At 28.7% G+C, this 19,688-nt stretch overlaps 3 protein-coding genes across 8 annotated transcripts; 1 reads left to right on the forward strand and 2 right to left on the reverse strand.

Moving 5' to 3' along the window:
* Positions 1-11,216: 11,216 nt before the first annotated feature.
* Positions 11,217-13,573, reverse strand: Pdxk (pyridoxal kinase). 4 transcript variants are annotated; one of them, XM_035094628.1, is made up of 7 exons: positions 13,395-13,573; positions 12,810-12,951; positions 12,243-12,549; positions 12,032-12,152; positions 11,757-11,899; positions 11,510-11,689; positions 11,217-11,433 (listed from the first exon to the last, which is right to left on the reverse strand). In XM_035094628.1, exons 2-7 carry the CDS (start codon positions 12,900-12,902, stop codon positions 11,324-11,326), a joined length of 954 nt encoding a protein of 317 aa, XP_034950519.1. In that variant the 5' UTR covers positions 12,903-12,951; positions 13,395-13,573; the 3' UTR covers positions 11,217-11,323. The 4 variants fall into 4 exon arrangements, with proteins under 4 accessions (XP_034950519.1, XP_034950520.1, XP_034950521.1 ...); XM_035094629.1 differs by lacking the exon at positions 13,395-13,573 and adding an exon at positions 13,043-13,262; XM_035094630.1 differs by lacking the exon at positions 13,395-13,573 and having other exon boundaries at positions 12,243-12,386; positions 12,450-12,549; positions 12,810-13,255.
* A 270-nt stretch (positions 13,574-13,843) lies between these two features.
* On the forward strand, positions 13,844-18,135 carry LOC118073959 (putative uncharacterized protein DDB_G0282499). 3 transcript variants are annotated; one of them, XM_035094772.1, is made up of 5 exons: positions 13,844-14,312; positions 15,050-15,273; positions 15,872-16,154; positions 16,226-16,412; positions 16,500-18,135. In XM_035094772.1, exons 1-5 carry the CDS (start codon positions 14,086-14,088, stop codon positions 17,898-17,900), a joined length of 2,322 nt encoding a protein of 773 aa, XP_034950663.1. In that variant the 5' UTR covers positions 13,844-14,085; the 3' UTR covers positions 17,901-18,135. The 3 variants fall into 3 exon arrangements, with proteins under 3 accessions (XP_034950663.1, XP_034950664.1, XP_034950665.1); XM_035094773.1 differs by lacking the exon at positions 13,844-14,312 and adding an exon at positions 15,627-15,753 and having other exon boundaries at positions 15,135-15,273; XM_035094774.1 differs by lacking the exon at positions 13,844-14,312 and adding an exon at positions 15,646-15,753 and having other exon boundaries at positions 15,158-15,273.
* A 304-nt stretch (positions 18,136-18,439) lies between these two features.
* ATPsyndelta (ATP synthase, delta subunit) lies at positions 18,440-19,564 on the reverse strand. Its single transcript, XM_035094669.1, has 4 exons — positions 19,467-19,564; positions 19,128-19,252; positions 18,849-19,046; positions 18,440-18,762 (listed from the first exon to the last, which is right to left on the reverse strand). The coding sequence occupies exons 2-4, from the start codon at positions 19,242-19,244 to the stop codon at positions 18,595-18,597; spliced, it is 483 nt and encodes a 160-aa protein (XP_034950560.1). The 5' UTR covers positions 19,245-19,252; positions 19,467-19,564; the 3' UTR covers positions 18,440-18,594.
* Between the last annotated feature and the right edge of the window lie 124 nt (positions 19,565-19,688).

Here is a 19,688-nt window from a genome sequence, read left to right on the forward strand (position 1 = left end):
GAGACCCGATTCCTCATTGCTTCATGCCAGCGGGAGCAACGGTACTTCGCGCTCTTCTGTCTCACTCTTCAATCTCTGGTTACTGACCTCCGAAAATACACCCAGAACATTCTCCCTTTATTATATATATTTTTTAACAACATTACTAAGCACTTTTTTTGGAATACTCTTTATCATAATTAACACCTCATTCCATGAAATATTGTTTAACAATCAAAAAACATCTGAATTTTTTTTTTTAATTTCCTAGGGTCTTTACATGCTTTCCTGATATTTCAAAAAATATTTATCCTTTCAGGAATTGTTTCTTTTCATTTACATGATACTAGTATTGACAAATATAATATATGTGTAATGATATTGATTATGAAATCTGTACCTGGTGATAAATAAATCATGATAAAGGATGAAATGTTTTCCCTTTTTCCTTTCCAGCTTACACTCTTTCATCTTATCACCATTGAAATAAGATCTTCTTATAAATAATATAAGAGATTCTTATAAATTCAAATCCATCTTCTCAACTTTGTTCAAATTAGTAAGTAATTCAGTCTGGAATAGAAAAATTAAAAAATATTCATTGAGATTAATTCGAGCCAATTAATAAGTATATTTTTATTTTAAAACCTTTGATTGGTACCGTTATGTTTTAAAAAATTCATGCTTCTAAATGATGTAACTTAAAAAGAATTTTAGATTATTCATATGATGGATCAGTTAAAATGTGACTAACGTTATATTAAGCAAGCACTTTCGTTTGATTCGGTCAATGCTCCCAGAATTTCTTATCCAAAAACGGGTATCATGATGTCTTATTTCGTAGATTTTGTAAGTAAAAGTATATTCATTCCGTTAGTTTTTATTAGTATGAGACTAAATAAACAACATTTCAAATAGTAAGTTCAATGTTTCCAGATAAATATTATTCATTCAAGATCCCAACTCCTGTAGGTAATCAAGTCGTGATATCAATTAATTGATCTGTCAGAATTTTAGATAAATTATTCAATTGTAACTTTGGCAATCTACTATTCAAGACTCGATCATTGCTCACAGTTATCTCATGACATTGGACAATCTTACTTAACATCATTACGAGACATGTTTGGCATGAATCACTTGTGACCTGAGTACACATACATTGTTATAATATATCATTGACAAATAAACTCGCCTATTTAACTTTGTATTTTGGATGAAAGTTTATCAACAACTTCAACAATAAACAACTTATCATCACTAGAACAAATAATATATCATAATTGACAATAAAAAAATAAAATAATATCTCTTATGCTGTCGTTAAAGTCTCCGCAGTTCTAACAGAATATAAAGAATAATAGAGACATTAATTTTCCTCAAATGTACTCGAATGAAGTAGAATTAAAAATACTTAAATTATTGAATATTATTTAAACATATACCGTTATTGATTTTGAAGTGTTTATAGTAACTTATCATCCACTGTCATAGGTGTTGTATCATGTTAACGTAATTCTATGAGGGTTAACTGCTGTGGGTACTGATATAAGTATATTAGTTAATGCAAATTTTTTTGTAGAATTCAAATACTTGATTATCAGTCGAAAAAAAAAATTCGCAAATGTATTGATAATTATTATTGTTAATTTAATTGATAAAATTCAAGTATTGTTGATGTATTGAGTGGTATTTTTAAAATATAAATATTTATATTGTGATGGTATTTATTTTTTGAGATTGTGTGATATAAAAGATTAGTTGTTAATGGAATTTAATTGAAAAGAATAAAACAGTAGCAGTTTTGCTTTTACATAATGATTGTAAAATTGCAAATAGTTGAAGAGTACAATAATAGCAAAATATCCCTCTCCCGATTGGCCATGAAGCTACCGTCGAGTAACCGGAACGGAACGGAGTACTGAGTGGTTACTGACCTCGCGAAGTACTCTTACGCTTGCACTACTTACTAACTTGGCTTAGAGGCCTTTCTTTACTCGAGAACGCACGAAGACTTTATTTCTATCTATCTCTCGGTTTACCTTTACCTTCACCTTGGTTACACACCGCTTCATCGTTTCTCAAACACAAGAAAATTATTTCTTCTTTCAGTCTTTTAATTTTGCCATCTACAATTCTATTAAAATACCTTCAAGTGAAATGCGAAAAATCATGAAGATAAACATTAGTCTACCTTACACAAAAGAAGTAAAAAAATCATTTTATTTTCCAAGTTCATTAACTGACTGATAATTTCCGTGAAATGATTTATCTTTTTCAAGTTTTTTTTTTCTCTTATTCACTTTCAATTTCAATTTTTGGATGGTTCATGGACGGAAGAGACTTGAGAAATAATTTTTCCAACAAGCAGTTGACGAGATAATGTGTGATTATATTTCAAGAATTAATCAACTTTTCTAATGGTCGAAAGAAAAAATATGCCAATAAAGTAAGACATGACGTCGCAAAGTAGATGGTGTTGGTAGTCAGTTCATTAACCCTTGAAAATACTCTTACATCGCGGTTGCGTGCCCACCAGGTCGGTGCACTAGTTTACTTTACGCTCACTCGCGAATCACCGCAAATCCTTCTCCTTCTCTTCACTTATGACTCTCTTCAAATCTCTTTTTCCTTCTTTATCTTATAATTTTCTTCGCGCTCTTTTCAACCTCGCTGATTTCCTTTGCGTTTCATTCAACGGAAGCTCTCTTCTCTGCTGCAGACCAAAGATTTCTGATGTCAAGAAACATCATTTGTTCATCATTAGAAAACCACTTCACCTACATTAAATCGTCGCACGGTGACTCTCAAGCGAAACTATTACCCTTAGTATCTATAATACTAAAGTTCCTTTCATGTTACATTATGCTAACACTTCCGTTCGTTCATTGCTCTCATTTCCCTATTAGATCCATATAAATTCGAATTATTCCATTAACTCATTATTATTCACTTAATTACTCATCTGTTTTAATACTTTAAATTTTTTCTTTCGGTTATAATCCTCTTTTAACACTCAATATTATTTCTCTTAGATTTTTTTAAAATTTATCTAAGAATAGTTATGTCCAAAATTGATATTAAAATTAAAGTTCCTTACAAATACAGTACAGTAATGAATTTAAAGTAAATTTTGACACATAATTGAAAGACATAAACAATATAAGAGACTACATGGATAACATTAAAAGAAATAAGAGTGAAGAAAAATGATATTTAATTAATTAAAACTTATTGTCTCACAAATATTTATTAAGATAATTTTTTTCAACTAAGTACCTTTATTAATGCAAATAAAATTTCGGTTATTTTATATATGTACACACAAAAGGATTAATTAATAATACTAAAAAAGTACTGAACATTGATAAATAATAATTAGGTAATTTAAACTACTTAAAAATCAAGACTCTAAAATATTAAAAAAAAAAATGCCTATATTTCGACTCGAGTTCCGCATTTTTTTACTTTAAATATTTTTTCCAAAATTAACATTTAATTCTCACACAATTAAAATTGAAGCCCAATAAAAAAAAATGAAAATAAAAGTCTAAACGTTACAAAAAAAGTCCTTCCCATTCGATTTCCTTCGTCATGGACCTTTACCTTCTAATTTAAATTTTCAAGGTTAACTGGTCCCTTGAAGTATCCCCAGAATCCAGTTATATCTTGGAAAACAAGACAAAGGTAATCTTTACAGCCTATTGTTCAAGTCATCGAGTTGTAATATGTATGAGAATAAAATCAGAGATTCATACTAAAATATAGTATTTGCGCCAAGTCATAATGCCTCTCTCTTTTCTTCGTATCCGCTAGTACGCGATTCCGTAGCTCGGTCACTCGAAACGAACGTTATAAGTGAAGTGGCACACGATGCGTAAGAGTATTTTCAGGAGGTCGTCGACCGCTCTGTTTCTGTGCTTATTGTGCCGCTCTCAGACTTGACGGTAAGCCAACGACGATCGACGAATCGTAAACTGTAAAACAGTCACGTGCCAACGAAAGCTGAAGGCAATAAGGACTTGACAAGGAACAAGACTTAAAGAGAACAGTGATTAAAATTGTGTATATGATGTCGAAGTTTGTCGTCAATCAAAAGTTTCAATTTTTATCACATCTACTAAATTATATCATAAAAGAAATCGTCTTCTTAATAAATATAATCATTTTAATTTTAATATATCCATTTGATAAATGTTTCTGTAATTGATCTGTCATCTTATTTTAAATATTCATCATTCAATCTTCAAGTTGATGAAAATTCTTTCCTGTCAAAAAGAAAATGTCATTATAAAGTTATCAATTAAAATGTATAGAGAAATATGTATATGAGTTGCTAATAATTGGTTGTTAATTGCCGATAAATCTTCGAAATTTTTGGGGTTAAATCATCATAAACAGACGATGCTGAATTCATTACTTCAGTAAGAGTTTAACTGTAGACACACTTTTTGAAATCACTGTTCGTTTTCTTTAAGAAAAGACGATTTTTTCTAAATACCTCATTTGCAAAACTTTGCAATTATGCGAATGATAGTGAAGAGCTTTTAGAACTTCTAATGGGAGCTTTTGGAAGATCGATAACACATTTATTATCAATTAAGTGATGTAAATATGATCTTTGATAAATGGAAAATCAAGATGATGAATCGATTCTATTTGAAAAGGAAATTCTTGTGACACATTCGTTTTTATCGTCAGTGCGTACGGTCACGAATCTCAGGTGAGTCTATACTGCTTAATACGGAAAGTCGGCAAATACTGCTCCGTATACAAGGCATTGACCCTCGTTCTCGTATACACTTGCACCAAGAATCATGTACGAGTGTCCTTTTGAACAAATCTCTTGTAGTATTACTTCTTACACATCTTTAGCAGATTCGTAAACAAATTCATATCTAGCGGAACCAAAACCCGTTAAATGTGGGCTGGACCATTACGTAATAATTGTATGTCTAAAGTCTAATTCTAACGGAATAATGACATCAAGAGTAAATCAAGTATTATCTTTTATTAAATACTTTAATTGAACATTTCAGGAGAAAGAATATATCTACATCCAGTGATAGATAGCGGAAAATTCATGATGGAAAAACAGACAACAAAAGGAAAAATGAAGAAGAAAATAAGTCATTGACACTAGCAAGTCCGGAGACAAGTAAAAAATCTTAGAGAGTCGGCGAAATTGACGTTGGGTGAGCGTGGATGCATCTAGAAGGTAAAGCTTCCTAGTGAAGTCTGCAACGAAAGCGAGGGGGGGGAAGTCTGTTCTATACACTCACTGCAACTATTCGATGTGGATTTAGTTGAGAACGTGAGAGACCTAGTTCGAAGGTAGAACGCTTACAACGGCACTAGGTCACGCATTGCAGTTCCTGGATGGACATGCGTTCGTTGATTGTGCGTATATGACATATGCATGTACACATGTGCACAAATAACTATTATATCTATCAATGAACTGATCACAGATGGTATGATCTTCTATTATTTTAGCTTTTTATTGCAGCTGCTTTAATCGTGCCAATGCTTCCAAAAACTATTCAACTAAACCATTGCCTATTGAAATATTATTCATATACTTGGATAAAAAATATATGATATATTGCTGATCTGCTCAAGAAAGTCTATTTAGTTAACTCATATCAGTGAAGTGGAATAATTAAATGTATTTTAAATAAATAACCTGTTTAAAAAATATTCTATAAACCAATTACAAACTAAAGTAAAACGGTAAACTTACTCTTTAAGATAATTCTAATCAGAGACTGCAGAAGTAACCGTACAGTATTAACCTTAGAAATAAAATTACAGTATATATTTATGATGATTATGTATTCTCAACTCTTTCGAGCCCTCTTTTCATTACAATGAATGTTACATTGGAATACAATCTATTCTATGGCTATCTCTGAATAAACTGTTATTTATAATTATTGTAGTTTTACAAAAAAAAATTAGGGTTAATGTATTAAATACGCCAAGAAAATAAAAATTTAACGTCTGATAACTGTAATATGTTGAATGAACTATGTGATGTTGATAATTATTTATTCAAGTTTCCTCAAATTCAAATAGTTCAAACGTTTATAAACAGTTTGAGCATCGCAACTATTTTCTCCCGGAACAAGAGAGGCGAGAACGTCTTAAGTAAAAAGAAAAACGCCCGATTCTTCAACGATCAAGTGAACACTGCTCACAGGGTGGCCCAGATTTCTTGATTTGCTCAAGACATATCAAATGCCATACGATCAACTGAACTTGTAAAAAATCCTTCAACATGCTACCATTCATATCATCAACTTCTAGACAAGTAATTAATCAAACTTATAATTATTCTATCGATGGAAACAAATACATGTGCATATCCTACAAATAACATTTATTATGCTAATAATGCTAATGTTTCTAAATAGAAATGGTACCGTCTTAACAATAATATTTCATTATCTGATAGTCATTAACTGATATATATTTTTTTTACAAGATCTATTATTTGTTTAGACACAATTAGATTGAAAAATTCTAGTATTACATGTTCTGTTATCGCATTTTTCTGTTCATTACATAATAAAGACAAAATTCATCCAAGTCGAATGAGCCACCGAACTAATCGATCAGAAATAACAGATACAATCAAGATCGACTGATCAATTTAAATGGGTAATGTGACAACAATCCGATAATGATAACGGTTGATTCTCCATTTATACTTCCTTGGTTTGTATCTTCCATTCACATCATTGAAAATTCTTGCGATTGGACTATCGCTCAAGACGCAATACAAAACAGTCATGTAAGCGACGCTAGGGTTCAACAGTTAACGGTAATACACGTCACTTTGTCCTAATTGCGTTTAGAAAACTTTTCCATTTATTACCATGGATGAAAGTGTGTAATACTATTTGAAATTTTTTCAAATTTATTCAACATGTTTAGCTAATAATAATTCCACATTATTACAGAATATCTATTATTATATTAATTAATTAGTTCAACTAATTAATGGCAAAATTAAAAAATTGGATTTGACGCATGAGATATTAAAGTCACGGTGCTAATAAATAATGAAAGTTTATGCAATTTCTCTATTTTATTTGTGCCATTTTCACAATAAATTTTGCCTTTAAATGAAACTAAAGTTAACGCATTAATAAATTCACTTTTTTCAAGTACCTCTTATGTTTATAACTATTTTCATCGACTATATATCTATTTATAATTATTCCATCTTCAAAAATAAAAACTGTATTGATGTAATTAAAGCAATGTAACTTTCAAGAATAATTTTAATTAAAAAAAAAAAAAGAAGAAGTAACGAATAGAATAGTAGACTTAGAACAATAGAAGTGTTTACTGTAATACTTTTATGAAAGAATAAAACACATTTTACTCGTTCACATTCTGGAAGGCTGACGAGACAAGTATGACGTAGAATTAATTTTCTATTTGACTTTGGTAATTAACTACATAATTTTCGTGATTGTTTATATGCATTTATCATTCGTTGTGTGTAAGTTACATCAATCATCGCAATGACATTCGATTTTTGATTCTAGAATATACAATCTGTTGAATCATACAGATATTTTTTTTATTTTTGGCAGCAGTGACTCTTAATGATGCTATCAGAAGACGTCATGAACCCACTGTTTGATGTAATATTATATATTACCAGAGTAAAATTGTCATACAATAAATTAACAAGATAATTTATGCACTGAAATATTATTAGCATTAGTACTATTTACTTTAAAAAATGAAATTACATATAAAGAAGTCAAAAACGAAGAAATACCTACTGACGTATATCCTCCAGCTCATCATCGCGTGATTTACGTCTAGGCTTCGTGTTATGGAGATGATGATGGTGTTCATTTATATATATGTGTACTTATACATGGATATAAAGGTTGTGCAAGTAAGGTTCATCGTTCCGCGAGTGCAACTTTCTCATTCATAATAAAAGCCTTAGGCACTCTTATGGGTTAAGGCTACGCTGTCATTGAACTACATTCTCACGTGTTTTCATCTTCCTGAAACGTAAAAAAAAGTTATTTAAAACTCATCAATTACAATACACGTTTATTCAATTTATTTTTTAAAACAAATATCAAATAAATTCATTAACAAAGTCTGTTTTGTATTTATCCTTGTCGACAATTATCTAAGTTAAAGCTCATGCGGGTATTAAGTTCATGCAAGGGATAACTAAATTTTGTGGGTGCTAGGTAGTAATCAGAAGATAAATCGTATCCTTAGGTAACACAAAACAGGGTATACAGAATGAGAAGGAAAGTTTGTACAATTAATTTATTTCATAGGTGAAATTGTATCATGATCGGAAAGTATTATACTTACAGGATGAACGTCCTTAAACGAACCTAGACCTCACGAGTATTAATTTTCAAGGACAACTTGGAATAGTGGGCACTGGGTTGAGGTGAAGATATGTGATGTTGATGCAGGTACAACTACATAAACAAAACTCATGTTTAGTTTTAATTTAATCTCTATGAATTCTATAATTATTACGGGTATTTACATAATATAAATAGATATCTATGTATTTGTAATTTTAAAAATTATTATTCAACGAATCAAATGATTTTTGAGCTAAAAATATAGGAATGATGTTATGATTTTGATTTACTAAAATTGATGTAATAAATTAATTTTATAAACTTGATGTAAATAATTTATCCATATAGCGGAAGTGTAATATTTACTATGGACTACTTCCATTTCGTGGTAACTGACCTTCGTTTTATAGAAAATGCACCGCTACCAGCAACTATATGTATTACTAGCCAGCCATGCAGTTTCGCTACTTCTAACATGTAGTACCGTTTTTTCAAAATTAAACTCTCAACTTAATTTCTGTAATCATACAATATACACATGAAATTATTTTTTGAACATATTGTATTTAAGCTATGTAATAAAAGAAAAAATTATTATAATAGTAATGTTTAAAATTTGAATACATGCAGAAATATATTTTATGGTGAAGAGAAAATAAATAAATTCAAGAATGAAGTTGGTGAATCAATTTAAAATTATACTTACTACTGCTACTTATTTGCGAAGCATAAAATAAAATTTTTGGTATTATAATATCCTTCCTGATGTATATCTGATATTGATTGAATAAACAATCATCCAACATACGTAATGTGTTAAATACATGATACGTATGAAAATAATTTCATTCCATGCTTGGTGACCTTTATCCTTTTCTCATCTCGACCTTCAATCTAAGAGATGTTTAAACCGGGAAGTTAGTAGTCAAACGGCAGTCTTCGAGTTGTGTTCCTTCTCTCTCGGTGGCATCGACCCTGCTTACAAACGTTCTCGGGCTGTACATGGCGCTAAAAAGAAAGAATGGAGGAAAAAATGAAGTGCGTAAACTTGTGTCTATCCCTGCCTACATACTTATCATTCATTCACTTGAATTCTTTCAATATAATAAGAGCATAAACTGCTAATGTGTGATGTTCTCAATCGACAAGATACTAAGACCCCTTGAGAGATTGAGGTTTGGTTAATTGACAAGAAATAGATATTAGGTTATATGTAACTAACTGACATATAAGAAAAATCAGCAATATATATATATATATATATAAAATAAAAAACACATAGGTGTATATATATGCCGACTAACACCTGTGTAACGAATGTGCGAGAGCGCAGTTGTCAGATGGAAGTCCATCTTTGATGGAGGTTACTTCGGGACATTGTCCCACATCTTCTTGGATATGAACTTGTATCTTCGTTGAACTCAATGCATTCTCTTTCCCTGTTCTTGTACCTAGCCGACGATGTACACAATCCCCCTCCCGCACTCGATCAAAATGAAGAATGCCAATTGGCTCTATCTTTCTCTTCATACCAGTTTCCTTTTCTTTTTTCGACTCACAGGATAAACTCTCGTTATCCTTTATTATTTTTCATTGAAATCTATCCCTATTTATTACAAATAATAAGTTACTTATCTTTCAATTTTATATATTCTTACTAATGAATGATAATTATTATTCTTACCGATGTCAATAATGATCTTGCATTAAATTTTCTATTTTTTTAATGCCATAATAGACACGAATATATTTATTCATTAATTTTTATTACATATTGATATTTAGTAAATTAGACGACGGAATGCGTATGAAGAATCTTGAAGGTACATTCAACTTTGCGTTGAATGACCTTGGACAATATGTCCTGTAGATTTGGTAGACACATGATATTTTATACCGGAAGTAATTTCGTTACGCTATGTTATGTAATAAATAATAAACCATATTAATTATGTTTTTTCTCTTAACTACATAAAATATTAACCAATATTGTAGTTATTTTAGTATTTAAACTAATAGTATATCGTAAATCTATTCAAGGTCAAGTTCATGCGTTTAACCTTCAATTTCATTGTCAACTTAAATCCATGTTTCTCTTTATTATATAATAAATATAACAAATCGTTTAAAAATTCTTCTATAACTTGTTGCAAAAACATACTGATTAAACAATTTATTATATAAATAAAAGAAGCGATGATAATTCAGCAAAATGTGAAAAGTATAGTAATATCATCATTAAATGGTTGGATCAATATTTTACATTGTTTTTTACATTTTTTTTATCTATTAAGTGCGAGAAACTGCGGTCGAAGACACGAGAAACGAGTAGTTACGTAAGAAAGGTAAAGAATCTCTTCTGCTCTCCTTGAGCGATCCACATCCGCGATTATGCCACTTTCCATTGACCTCACTTTATCATGGAAACATCGCGCACGCGCAGCTTTATCAATCACTGTTATTGTTTGTTGAGAATAGTTATATATTTAAAGTACATATGCATAGTTTAATCGAAATATTTACAGTGACAAAGCATTTAATTGCCATGAGTAATTATTTAATTTACTTTTTACGTACAAAAATGGATAAATAATTTTAGTCGTATTTTAATTGATCAAAAGCTCCATGAAATCGTGTGTTGAATGTCTCTATTAAATAACTCTGACTGTCCACTTGATGTCGACCATGTCTATTTACATTGTGTAAATTTAAATAATCATTCTGTTCAGGTTTATTTAAACTTCAATAAACGACACAAATGAATTCATATAGTTTTGTATAAACTTATTATTTTGACAAAAAATATATAAATTATCAATAAACTTTATTATTATATAACAAAACATTTTAATTATAATTTCTGTACATTATAATTTATAATTATATAACAATCACCGTGATAAATATTTATATTAATTAATATTTGTCTTTTAATTATTAAAGATTTATTGAAGAATGGTAATATACTAGTATAAATAATACTAGTAGTAAGTGGCTTTCAGTACTGAAGGAGGGTTTTCAATTATATTTTTACTTTGTATCAACTTTAACTCTTTCTTCCGCACATCCTGCATATTTGGATCCTTACATGCTATGTAGAGGAAAAAAAATAGATTTCAAAATATCACGACAAAATTGAAAACATAAATTAATCGTTATTCAATTACCTGCAGCATATTCATAAGTTTTAAGCAATATAGAATGTAAAGTGTTTATCGTTTTTTCTAATGCACTTTTCAAATCTTTCTCTAAAGTAGAATGTGCTAGAAATAAAGCAGCAAAAAGATCTCCTGAACCAGTATAATTGATTGGAATCTTTGGAATGTTGATTGTTATCATTTCTTTGTCTAAAATATATTTAATGGACAAATAATAAATTTTTTAACATATTTTTGAATAAAAGTTTGAAATTACCTCTACAGTTTCCAGCGACTGCAATTAATCTGTCATTAATATCTGTGGATGATATAACGACTGTTTTGGGCCCTTGCTTGTATAAATAATTAATAGCATCTTTAACATCGTCTAAAGAATGAATTTTCCGATTAGTCAACAATCTAAAAAAATTTTTTAAAAATACATATTTATTCAAATATATTTACTGAGATCATATAGTAGAAAAATAATTTTTTTACTAAATTCAGTAATAACAAATAAAAAAATTTTTCCAAGAAATAGTAAAATTTTACTCTAATTCGAATTGATTGGGCGTTATGATATCAGCTAATGGTACAATTTCTTTTTTATATATTTCGACTAGTTCTTCTGGTATGTACAGTTTTCCATTATCACCCATAACTGGATCGCATACTGTAAAATAAACATTTTGCTTATCATAATGTCTTTAAGTTATTACATTAAACATGAAAAATTAATGATAAATTCATATTATTTACGAACAATAAATAAGTTTAGGATTTTTTGCTTTCAACATCGAAACAAGTTTTGATATGTACTTTAAAAAAGATGCTGAACCAACATATCCAGTGAGTAAATGACTGTAGTGATGTAGGTCATTTGCAACTAATCCTTCCATTAACTGACCTGCAAAAAAATTCATTAAAATACTTGATAATTTAAAAAAATTGTTTTTATTAATTTTCTTACTCAAATTTTGATCATCCAGAATATCTCCTTTCGTCGTTTTATAACCAGTATGATTAGATAATTGTACCGAATTGATGGCATCAACTTCAAACCCTAGTAGCTGTGACAAGAAGTAGATAACATTAAGCATATTCCACTATTTATATTTGACATGACATAAAATATCAATCTGATAAACTGGAGGCTGCTAAATCAAATTATCTTATTTAATAATATGTCATTAAATACTTTAATAAAAAATTTCATTTGATTCTGACAATTTTATGTTTTAAAATTCTTATTAAATCGATTATCAATAGAAAAAATACCATATTATCAACTAATAATCAACAATTATATTTTTTGGAGTAAGGAATTTACCTGGAGTGGAAAAGTTGCACTCTTATTGCCCACATAGCCAGAAACAACATGACTTTGAATAGATAAAACGTGCAATTCATTATTTGAATCCATTGCACTAATTTTGAGGTAAAATTTTGGAACACAGTAGAATTAAAATTTTCTATGAAATAGAAGTAAAAGACAAGTGATTCATACAATCACAAAATTGTTTCACAATTAAATTAGGTATCAAACAACTAATGTTCTATCACCTCTCGTGTTCATTAATAATGGTGTTTAGCATGAGACATTGATTTAAATATGTGTATTGGAGCTTGTGTATTTAGATAAGAGAAAAGTAGTTATCATTAGTATAACCTTCAACATAAATTTACTGCGTCATTTTAAAATTGATAAAATTTAAAAAATTCATTTTTTAATAAATTAATTATGTAAAGTTTATCGATTAATAATGAATAGAAAAAATTTATCAAATTCATGGAATTAAATTTTTTCTTATAATAACATTGTTTAAATTTTATCTAGAAAAATGACATTTAATATTTCTCAATAATTCACTAACCTTAGTTAACAAGAAAAGAGTCTAACTTGTTATATACTTACTTGTTTATTGTTTATCAATTTTAATTTAATTTATTATTATTACTTAATACTATTTATTGTTATTCTTTTATTTATGGAAGACACTATTTTGACATCGGAAAATTATAAAAAGCTTCAAAAAAGCTACAGAGAACACCAAAGGAGCCGGATTTGGATTATTCAAACTTTTAGTACGTACTCCGATAACGTAATGTCGCTACTTGTTTACCTTGAGAATGTCGTAATAGTAGATCGACTAAAAGATTAAACAGTAAACTGAAGAATTACCTTAATCCTTTATTGTATTTTACTGACAAATTTATATAAATAATTGAGATTTTATTTCTTAGAAGTAATGTATTCTTTCCATCATTATTAATTGCCTTATTTTTAATTCCTCGATAGTTTTAGTGGCGGTGTTTAAAAAATCCCGCGTAACATCAGCGCCACTGATCCTTTTTGTTTGTAACTACATTAGACAGGCGTTATAAAACTTAACCTGTTCATTGCATCATACATATTGTTATAAATATCGAGGTTTATCCCGTAGCTCAATTTCGAGAGTGGATGTATTATGGTGCTAAATGGAGATAAACAAATACCCAAATAATAAAAAATTTTAAAACACTGACTCTGTGGAAGATATTTTCTAATGTACTTTAAAACTTCGAAAGTTAGCGTAGTGAATGTTGATAGATAATCGACAGAAAACATGGCGACGTGGGAGAATGAAAAATTTCCAGAAGATTTAAATACCAATGATCTTGATAATGATTTTGATGAAATTCTTGTAACACACGCTCTTGAGGATTGTCTTGATGATAGTCTTGATTTATCTAGCTTTAATAAAGTTTATGAACAATCAGAAACGTTAAACAATGGAAAATATTCTGATGAAGATGCCGCTTACATTTCGAAATTACCTGATGACAGTTCAGGGTAAGAAATTTTTATTTATAAATTTAAAATTACTTTAAAAAGTTCATTACATTCGAATAATTTTTATTTATAATTAAAGATGAAGTTTTGAATTTGTTTGTATATACCATTTATTATTATTGACGATTAAATAATCAGCAAGATCTGTTCTATCTCATTCCCTTATAAGGTCACTGGTAGATTTGAAACAGATAAAAAAATATACCCCACAAATTTTTTCTAAATGTAAGATCATTTTTCACCAGAAATAATTAAATTTATTTATTAAAAATGCATTAGATATTCTAAAATTTGAAAAATCATTTTAGTTTTATTTATTAATCGTAACTTTGTTTAATCGTTATTTATTTCCATTGAACAATAAATAATTTAAAAAAATTTTACATTTTATATTCTTAACTCAAAAATATTATATTAATAAGTAAATGTCCTTCACACTAAAAATAAATTTAATGTTTTGGTGTAGACTATTAAGTATGATTTCCCAATATCAGGCATAATCTTCATGTTACATATGTCATAAATAATGAATTCTGTAACAGGTGTATTGTTGGATTTATTATAAAATTGTATTATTCCATTATGATTAAAATAACTATATAATAAATTTTAAATATAGATGAAACAACAAACTATCATTATTGCTGTACATCGTTAAAATTTGATTAGTAAACTGATTTACATGCAATGTCAAATACTTTTTTTTTCCTTTTTCTAAACTTTAATTATTTTTTCAGATATATACATCACACTATCAGTTCAAATGAAATTTATATGCGAATCCATCCGGGCCAAGATGACTCAATGCCTGATGATCCATCTCATGCTACAATTACTATCGAAAGTACGGATCCAGATACTAATCAAAAACACATTAGTCGGTATGAATGCGAATATGAAGGATGTTCACGTACATACAGTACAGTTGGCAACTTAAGAACTCACATGAAAACGCATAAAGGTAAATTTTAAATGATGTTACAGAATTTCTTACTAACTGATAGAAGCTTAGTTGTAACCATTTATCCTCTATAAGTGATCAAAGAATAGTTATTATTGACATTAAAACTAATATATAATAATAAATCGAATGTGCATTAATATGAATGTAGATTTCAATAATCCGTAATGCTTGAAACAATCATTTTTATTATATGACCATTGCATCTGCTAATAATTAATGAAAATTAATCCATTATTCATTCATTATACAATAAAATTAATGCTTTCTGATGACCGTTGGGTAAGTAAATCTTAACATAAAAAGTCATTTTGTATTTTGAAAAAAATCCACTTAGTCGTTTCTTTCTGCAGTTATAAAATGGAATCGCAGAACGGGAATTGCATTAAAGCTTCTTCGTATATTCAGCTCTTGTCTATAAATATCCTTGAACGTCCGATTGTGATTGCAAAGGGATTGCTTGGATCTGCATGGCTTTCGGTTAGTGCGTCAAAAAATTCTGTCAAAATTTTTTTCGAAAAATTCAAACGATTACTAAATTTATTCATAAGAAAATGGCATTTTAACAATTAACTTAAATAATATTTATTTATTACAGGTGAATATCGATTCAAGTGTACTGAACCGAATTGTGGCAAGGCATTTCTTACATCTTACAGCCTTAAAATTCATGTTAGAGTACACACTAAAGTTAAACCATTTGAGTGCAACCATGACGGCTGCGAAAAAGCATTCAATACTTTGTACAGGCTACGAGCACACCAAAGATTACATAGCGGGAATACATTTAATTGTGAAGAAACTGGATGCGTTAAATTTTTCACAACACTCAGTGACCTCAAAAAACATACACGAACTCATACTCAAGAACGACCATACAAGTATGCTTCGTTTAATGAATGATTTATTTATGTAGATTACACGAATTAATAGTAGTAAATTTTTCATAAAGGTGTCGAGAAAAGGGCTGTGGAAAGGCGTTTACAGCATCTCATCACTTGAAAACTCATAGGAGAACTCACACTGGAGAACGGCCTTACATGTGTACTCATAATAACTGTCAGAGATCCTTCACAACTCCACACAGTTTGAAAAGTCATTTGAAAACGCACAAAAAAGTAACAGAAATAGTAGATGTTGTAAGTAATATGCTAATATTTATAGTATTGGGTTGTTTTAATTAAAAATTTTCGATTGTCGTTATTCATTATAAATATTTTTGGTAGATCCAGAAAGATAATTCACCGTTACTGACTTCAATAAATACCCCCAAAAATTCTTCAACAAGCATTACAATTATTCCAATGAATAATAATTCAAATATATCGTATGCAGCAGAAAATCAAGCTAAAAATAATACTATTTTGAGTATTAATAATATAAATAATAATTTCAATTTTGATATATCAAGTACAAATAATGAACAAATTAATAGTACAAATAGTAATATACTAGTGGATGCAGGATTTCTCTCCACAGAGCATAGTTCAGCCAAAGAAAATAATTTTACAAATAACACCTATACCAAATTTAATATTTTTATGGAAGATAATCATGAACAAAGCCAGAAGAATTTTAAAAAATCTGATAATTTTATTCAAAATTCCCAGCTTACTGAATTTCAAAGTGATTTGAATATCAGCGAGCCTGCACAGTTGAATTTAGAACAAAAAATAGTACGAGATGGAATTCAAAAAACTATTGATCAATTGACTGATACATCAAACAATATTCTATATCATAATCAATCTAATAACACTGATAATATTTTAAAGAAGAATACTAATTCTGAATTTTTTGAAGATAATCTTCAATCGTTAGCATTTTCAGCTGAAACTAATATAGTACCTCAGCATATCAATCATAATAATAAAAATAATGATAAAAATAATAATAGTCATAATAATGAAAAATTAGAGGCTGTAGAATTAGCAATAGCATCAGAAGAAGAGATTCCGTCACCATGGTTTAATGTTATGGCATTGGCAGCTGCACCAGCACTCAGGACAGAATCATGGGAAGAAGTAAATGCGTTTCCGACGGCAGTGCATTCACTTGTTGATTTAGTTGGGCCAGAACCTTATCCATTAGAACTAGGAAATCAATTGGGAATAACAGAAATAGTTGATAAAGTTACTACAGAATTAGTAACAGTATCTCCAAAAATAGTAAATAATACTTCAATTACGCCTACAAATAAAAAGAATAATAACACAAAAAATAGTGATAATAATGTCAATAAGAAACAAGAGAGAAATATTTTACAAGAAATAACTGCTGATGCGAATATCTGTAAATGTTCAGATTGTAGATGCAACGAAACAAAAAATTGCCAGGATTGTCCAACAGAACCATCAAAATTAGACAATACTGAACAATCTCAATTAAATATAATTAATGAAATAGTATCTCGTTTACAAAGTAAATGCGTTTGTACTAATGAAGAATCAGAATGTGGATCATGTTGTATTGTAATTTGCTTAAAATCTCTACAAAAGTTACAAAAAGTATTTAAACAAAATTGTTGTAAAGAAATAGAACGTTCAGGGTGTTGTAAAAGTAAGGCGGCCAAACAATCGAATTTTTCGTTTCCGATCAATACAAATGAAGTAACAAATAATCAGTAGAAATTTGTGTGTGTATATATATATATACGCGCAGTCAGTGTAACTAGTCAGTTTTGGAAACTTTTTACTTATATAATTGGTTTAATAAATTAAGTTCATAATTTTTTGCATTTAGAGCTTATCATTTAATTTTGTGAAAAGTGTTAAGTTTGTTCGGATATCAATTATATATTTTCATGATAAAAATTTATTTCAAGCTTGAAAACTGTTAAAATTATAAAAGATTATGCAATAGCAGGCTTCTTCATATTAAGTCAAATTAATCATTGTTGATATCTAAATAAAAGTTCAATGTATTTATTGTTACTCAAACCTTTGTTATATTTTTTATGTGTATATAAAAAAAATATCAACATAATTTGAATATTGATACATTTTTAAAATATAATAAATAGATTATAATTTTAATCTATTTTGTGAAAACGAATTAATTTTATTTATAAAATTATTATAATCAATAAGAATAAAAAACAAAATAATAAACTTATTAATTTGGTGAAGTTTTAATCATTTACTGATATATTTAATGAAAAAAATAATTAATTTTTGAACGTTATTATTATTGTTATTATTATTACACGATATAACAACGATGAAATATTATAATAGATAATATCTAACATCTCTATCTCTAATATTTAGACAAATGATGATCTTCCAATTAATTTATGCTCTTATTATGATTTTTAATGGTTCAAGATGAAGCCTGTACTAATGCTTCAGCAACTTCAACAGCAATAGCAGCTTCAGCTTTATCTTTTTCAGACGATGCTGATGTGAGTTGTTGTTGAGCTTTGCTTAATAATTCTCGGGCTGCAGAATTATCTAAATTTTCTACCGGATGAGCCTCTTCAGCCAAAACCTGAAATAAACTATGATGTATTTAATTTTTCATTTAATATTTAATTGACACTGCTGAAGAAACAAATAAATCATTATTTAAAGTACCTGAACACTGGAATCTTCATTGATGGTCACGGTTCCAGATGATACAAACACCTTTTTTGTATTAGTTGCATCTTCATATACTGTTACTACTCCAGGTTTTAAAACAGCTAATGTAGGAACATGTTTTGGTAAAATACCAAATGAACCAGAGAAAGACGGTACATCTACTTGACGAACATTAGCATTATCATAATACACCTATCAAAAGTTTAAAATATTATTATAATACAACAGATTAAAAGTTAGTATTATTTATCATCTATCTACACTTTTAAATACCTGATTAGCTCCAGCAAACGTGAATTTCATTTCATTTCCTGATGCCTCAGCATATGATCGTGTTTGGTTACGAAGTGTTCGCATTACTGATCGAGTGCATCGAGCTAATGTTGCCATATTTATTTCTAAAATAATGTATTCGTATGTATTAATTTTATATTAAATATAAAGTGTTTGACACAAGTGTTACATCACAGTTAATGCATAACCCCTTATTGTTATATGTGATAACTACGACATTATTATCAATGAAACAATAATAATTTCCATAACTGTTTATGATATTTGTGTATAAAGTTATGAATATAAGTAATAAGTTAATTTTTTTTATTATCTTACTTTAGTTTTTCCTGATTTTATAACAAATATAACGTCCTAAATTTGCAAGAAGTCCAAATTTGCAAGAATTGAACAGAGACCTCTTTATTTAAAAAATCGAAGCATGTAGTTCTCTATTTATCCGCATGCAGTGCTACTGTTAAAGTATGATGTAATTAAATTTAAATTTACAAGTATTTCTAATTTTTATCTCTAATTTAGACAATTTATCATGAAGACTAT

Source organism: Chelonus insularis, unplaced genomic scaffold (assembly GCF_013357705.1).
Source record: "Chelonus insularis isolate UGA/USDA-ARS -01 unplaced genomic scaffold, ASM1335770v1 scaffold_714_pilon, whole genome shotgun sequence".
Taxonomy (NCBI): domain Eukaryota; kingdom Metazoa; phylum Arthropoda; class Insecta; order Hymenoptera; family Braconidae; genus Chelonus; species Chelonus insularis.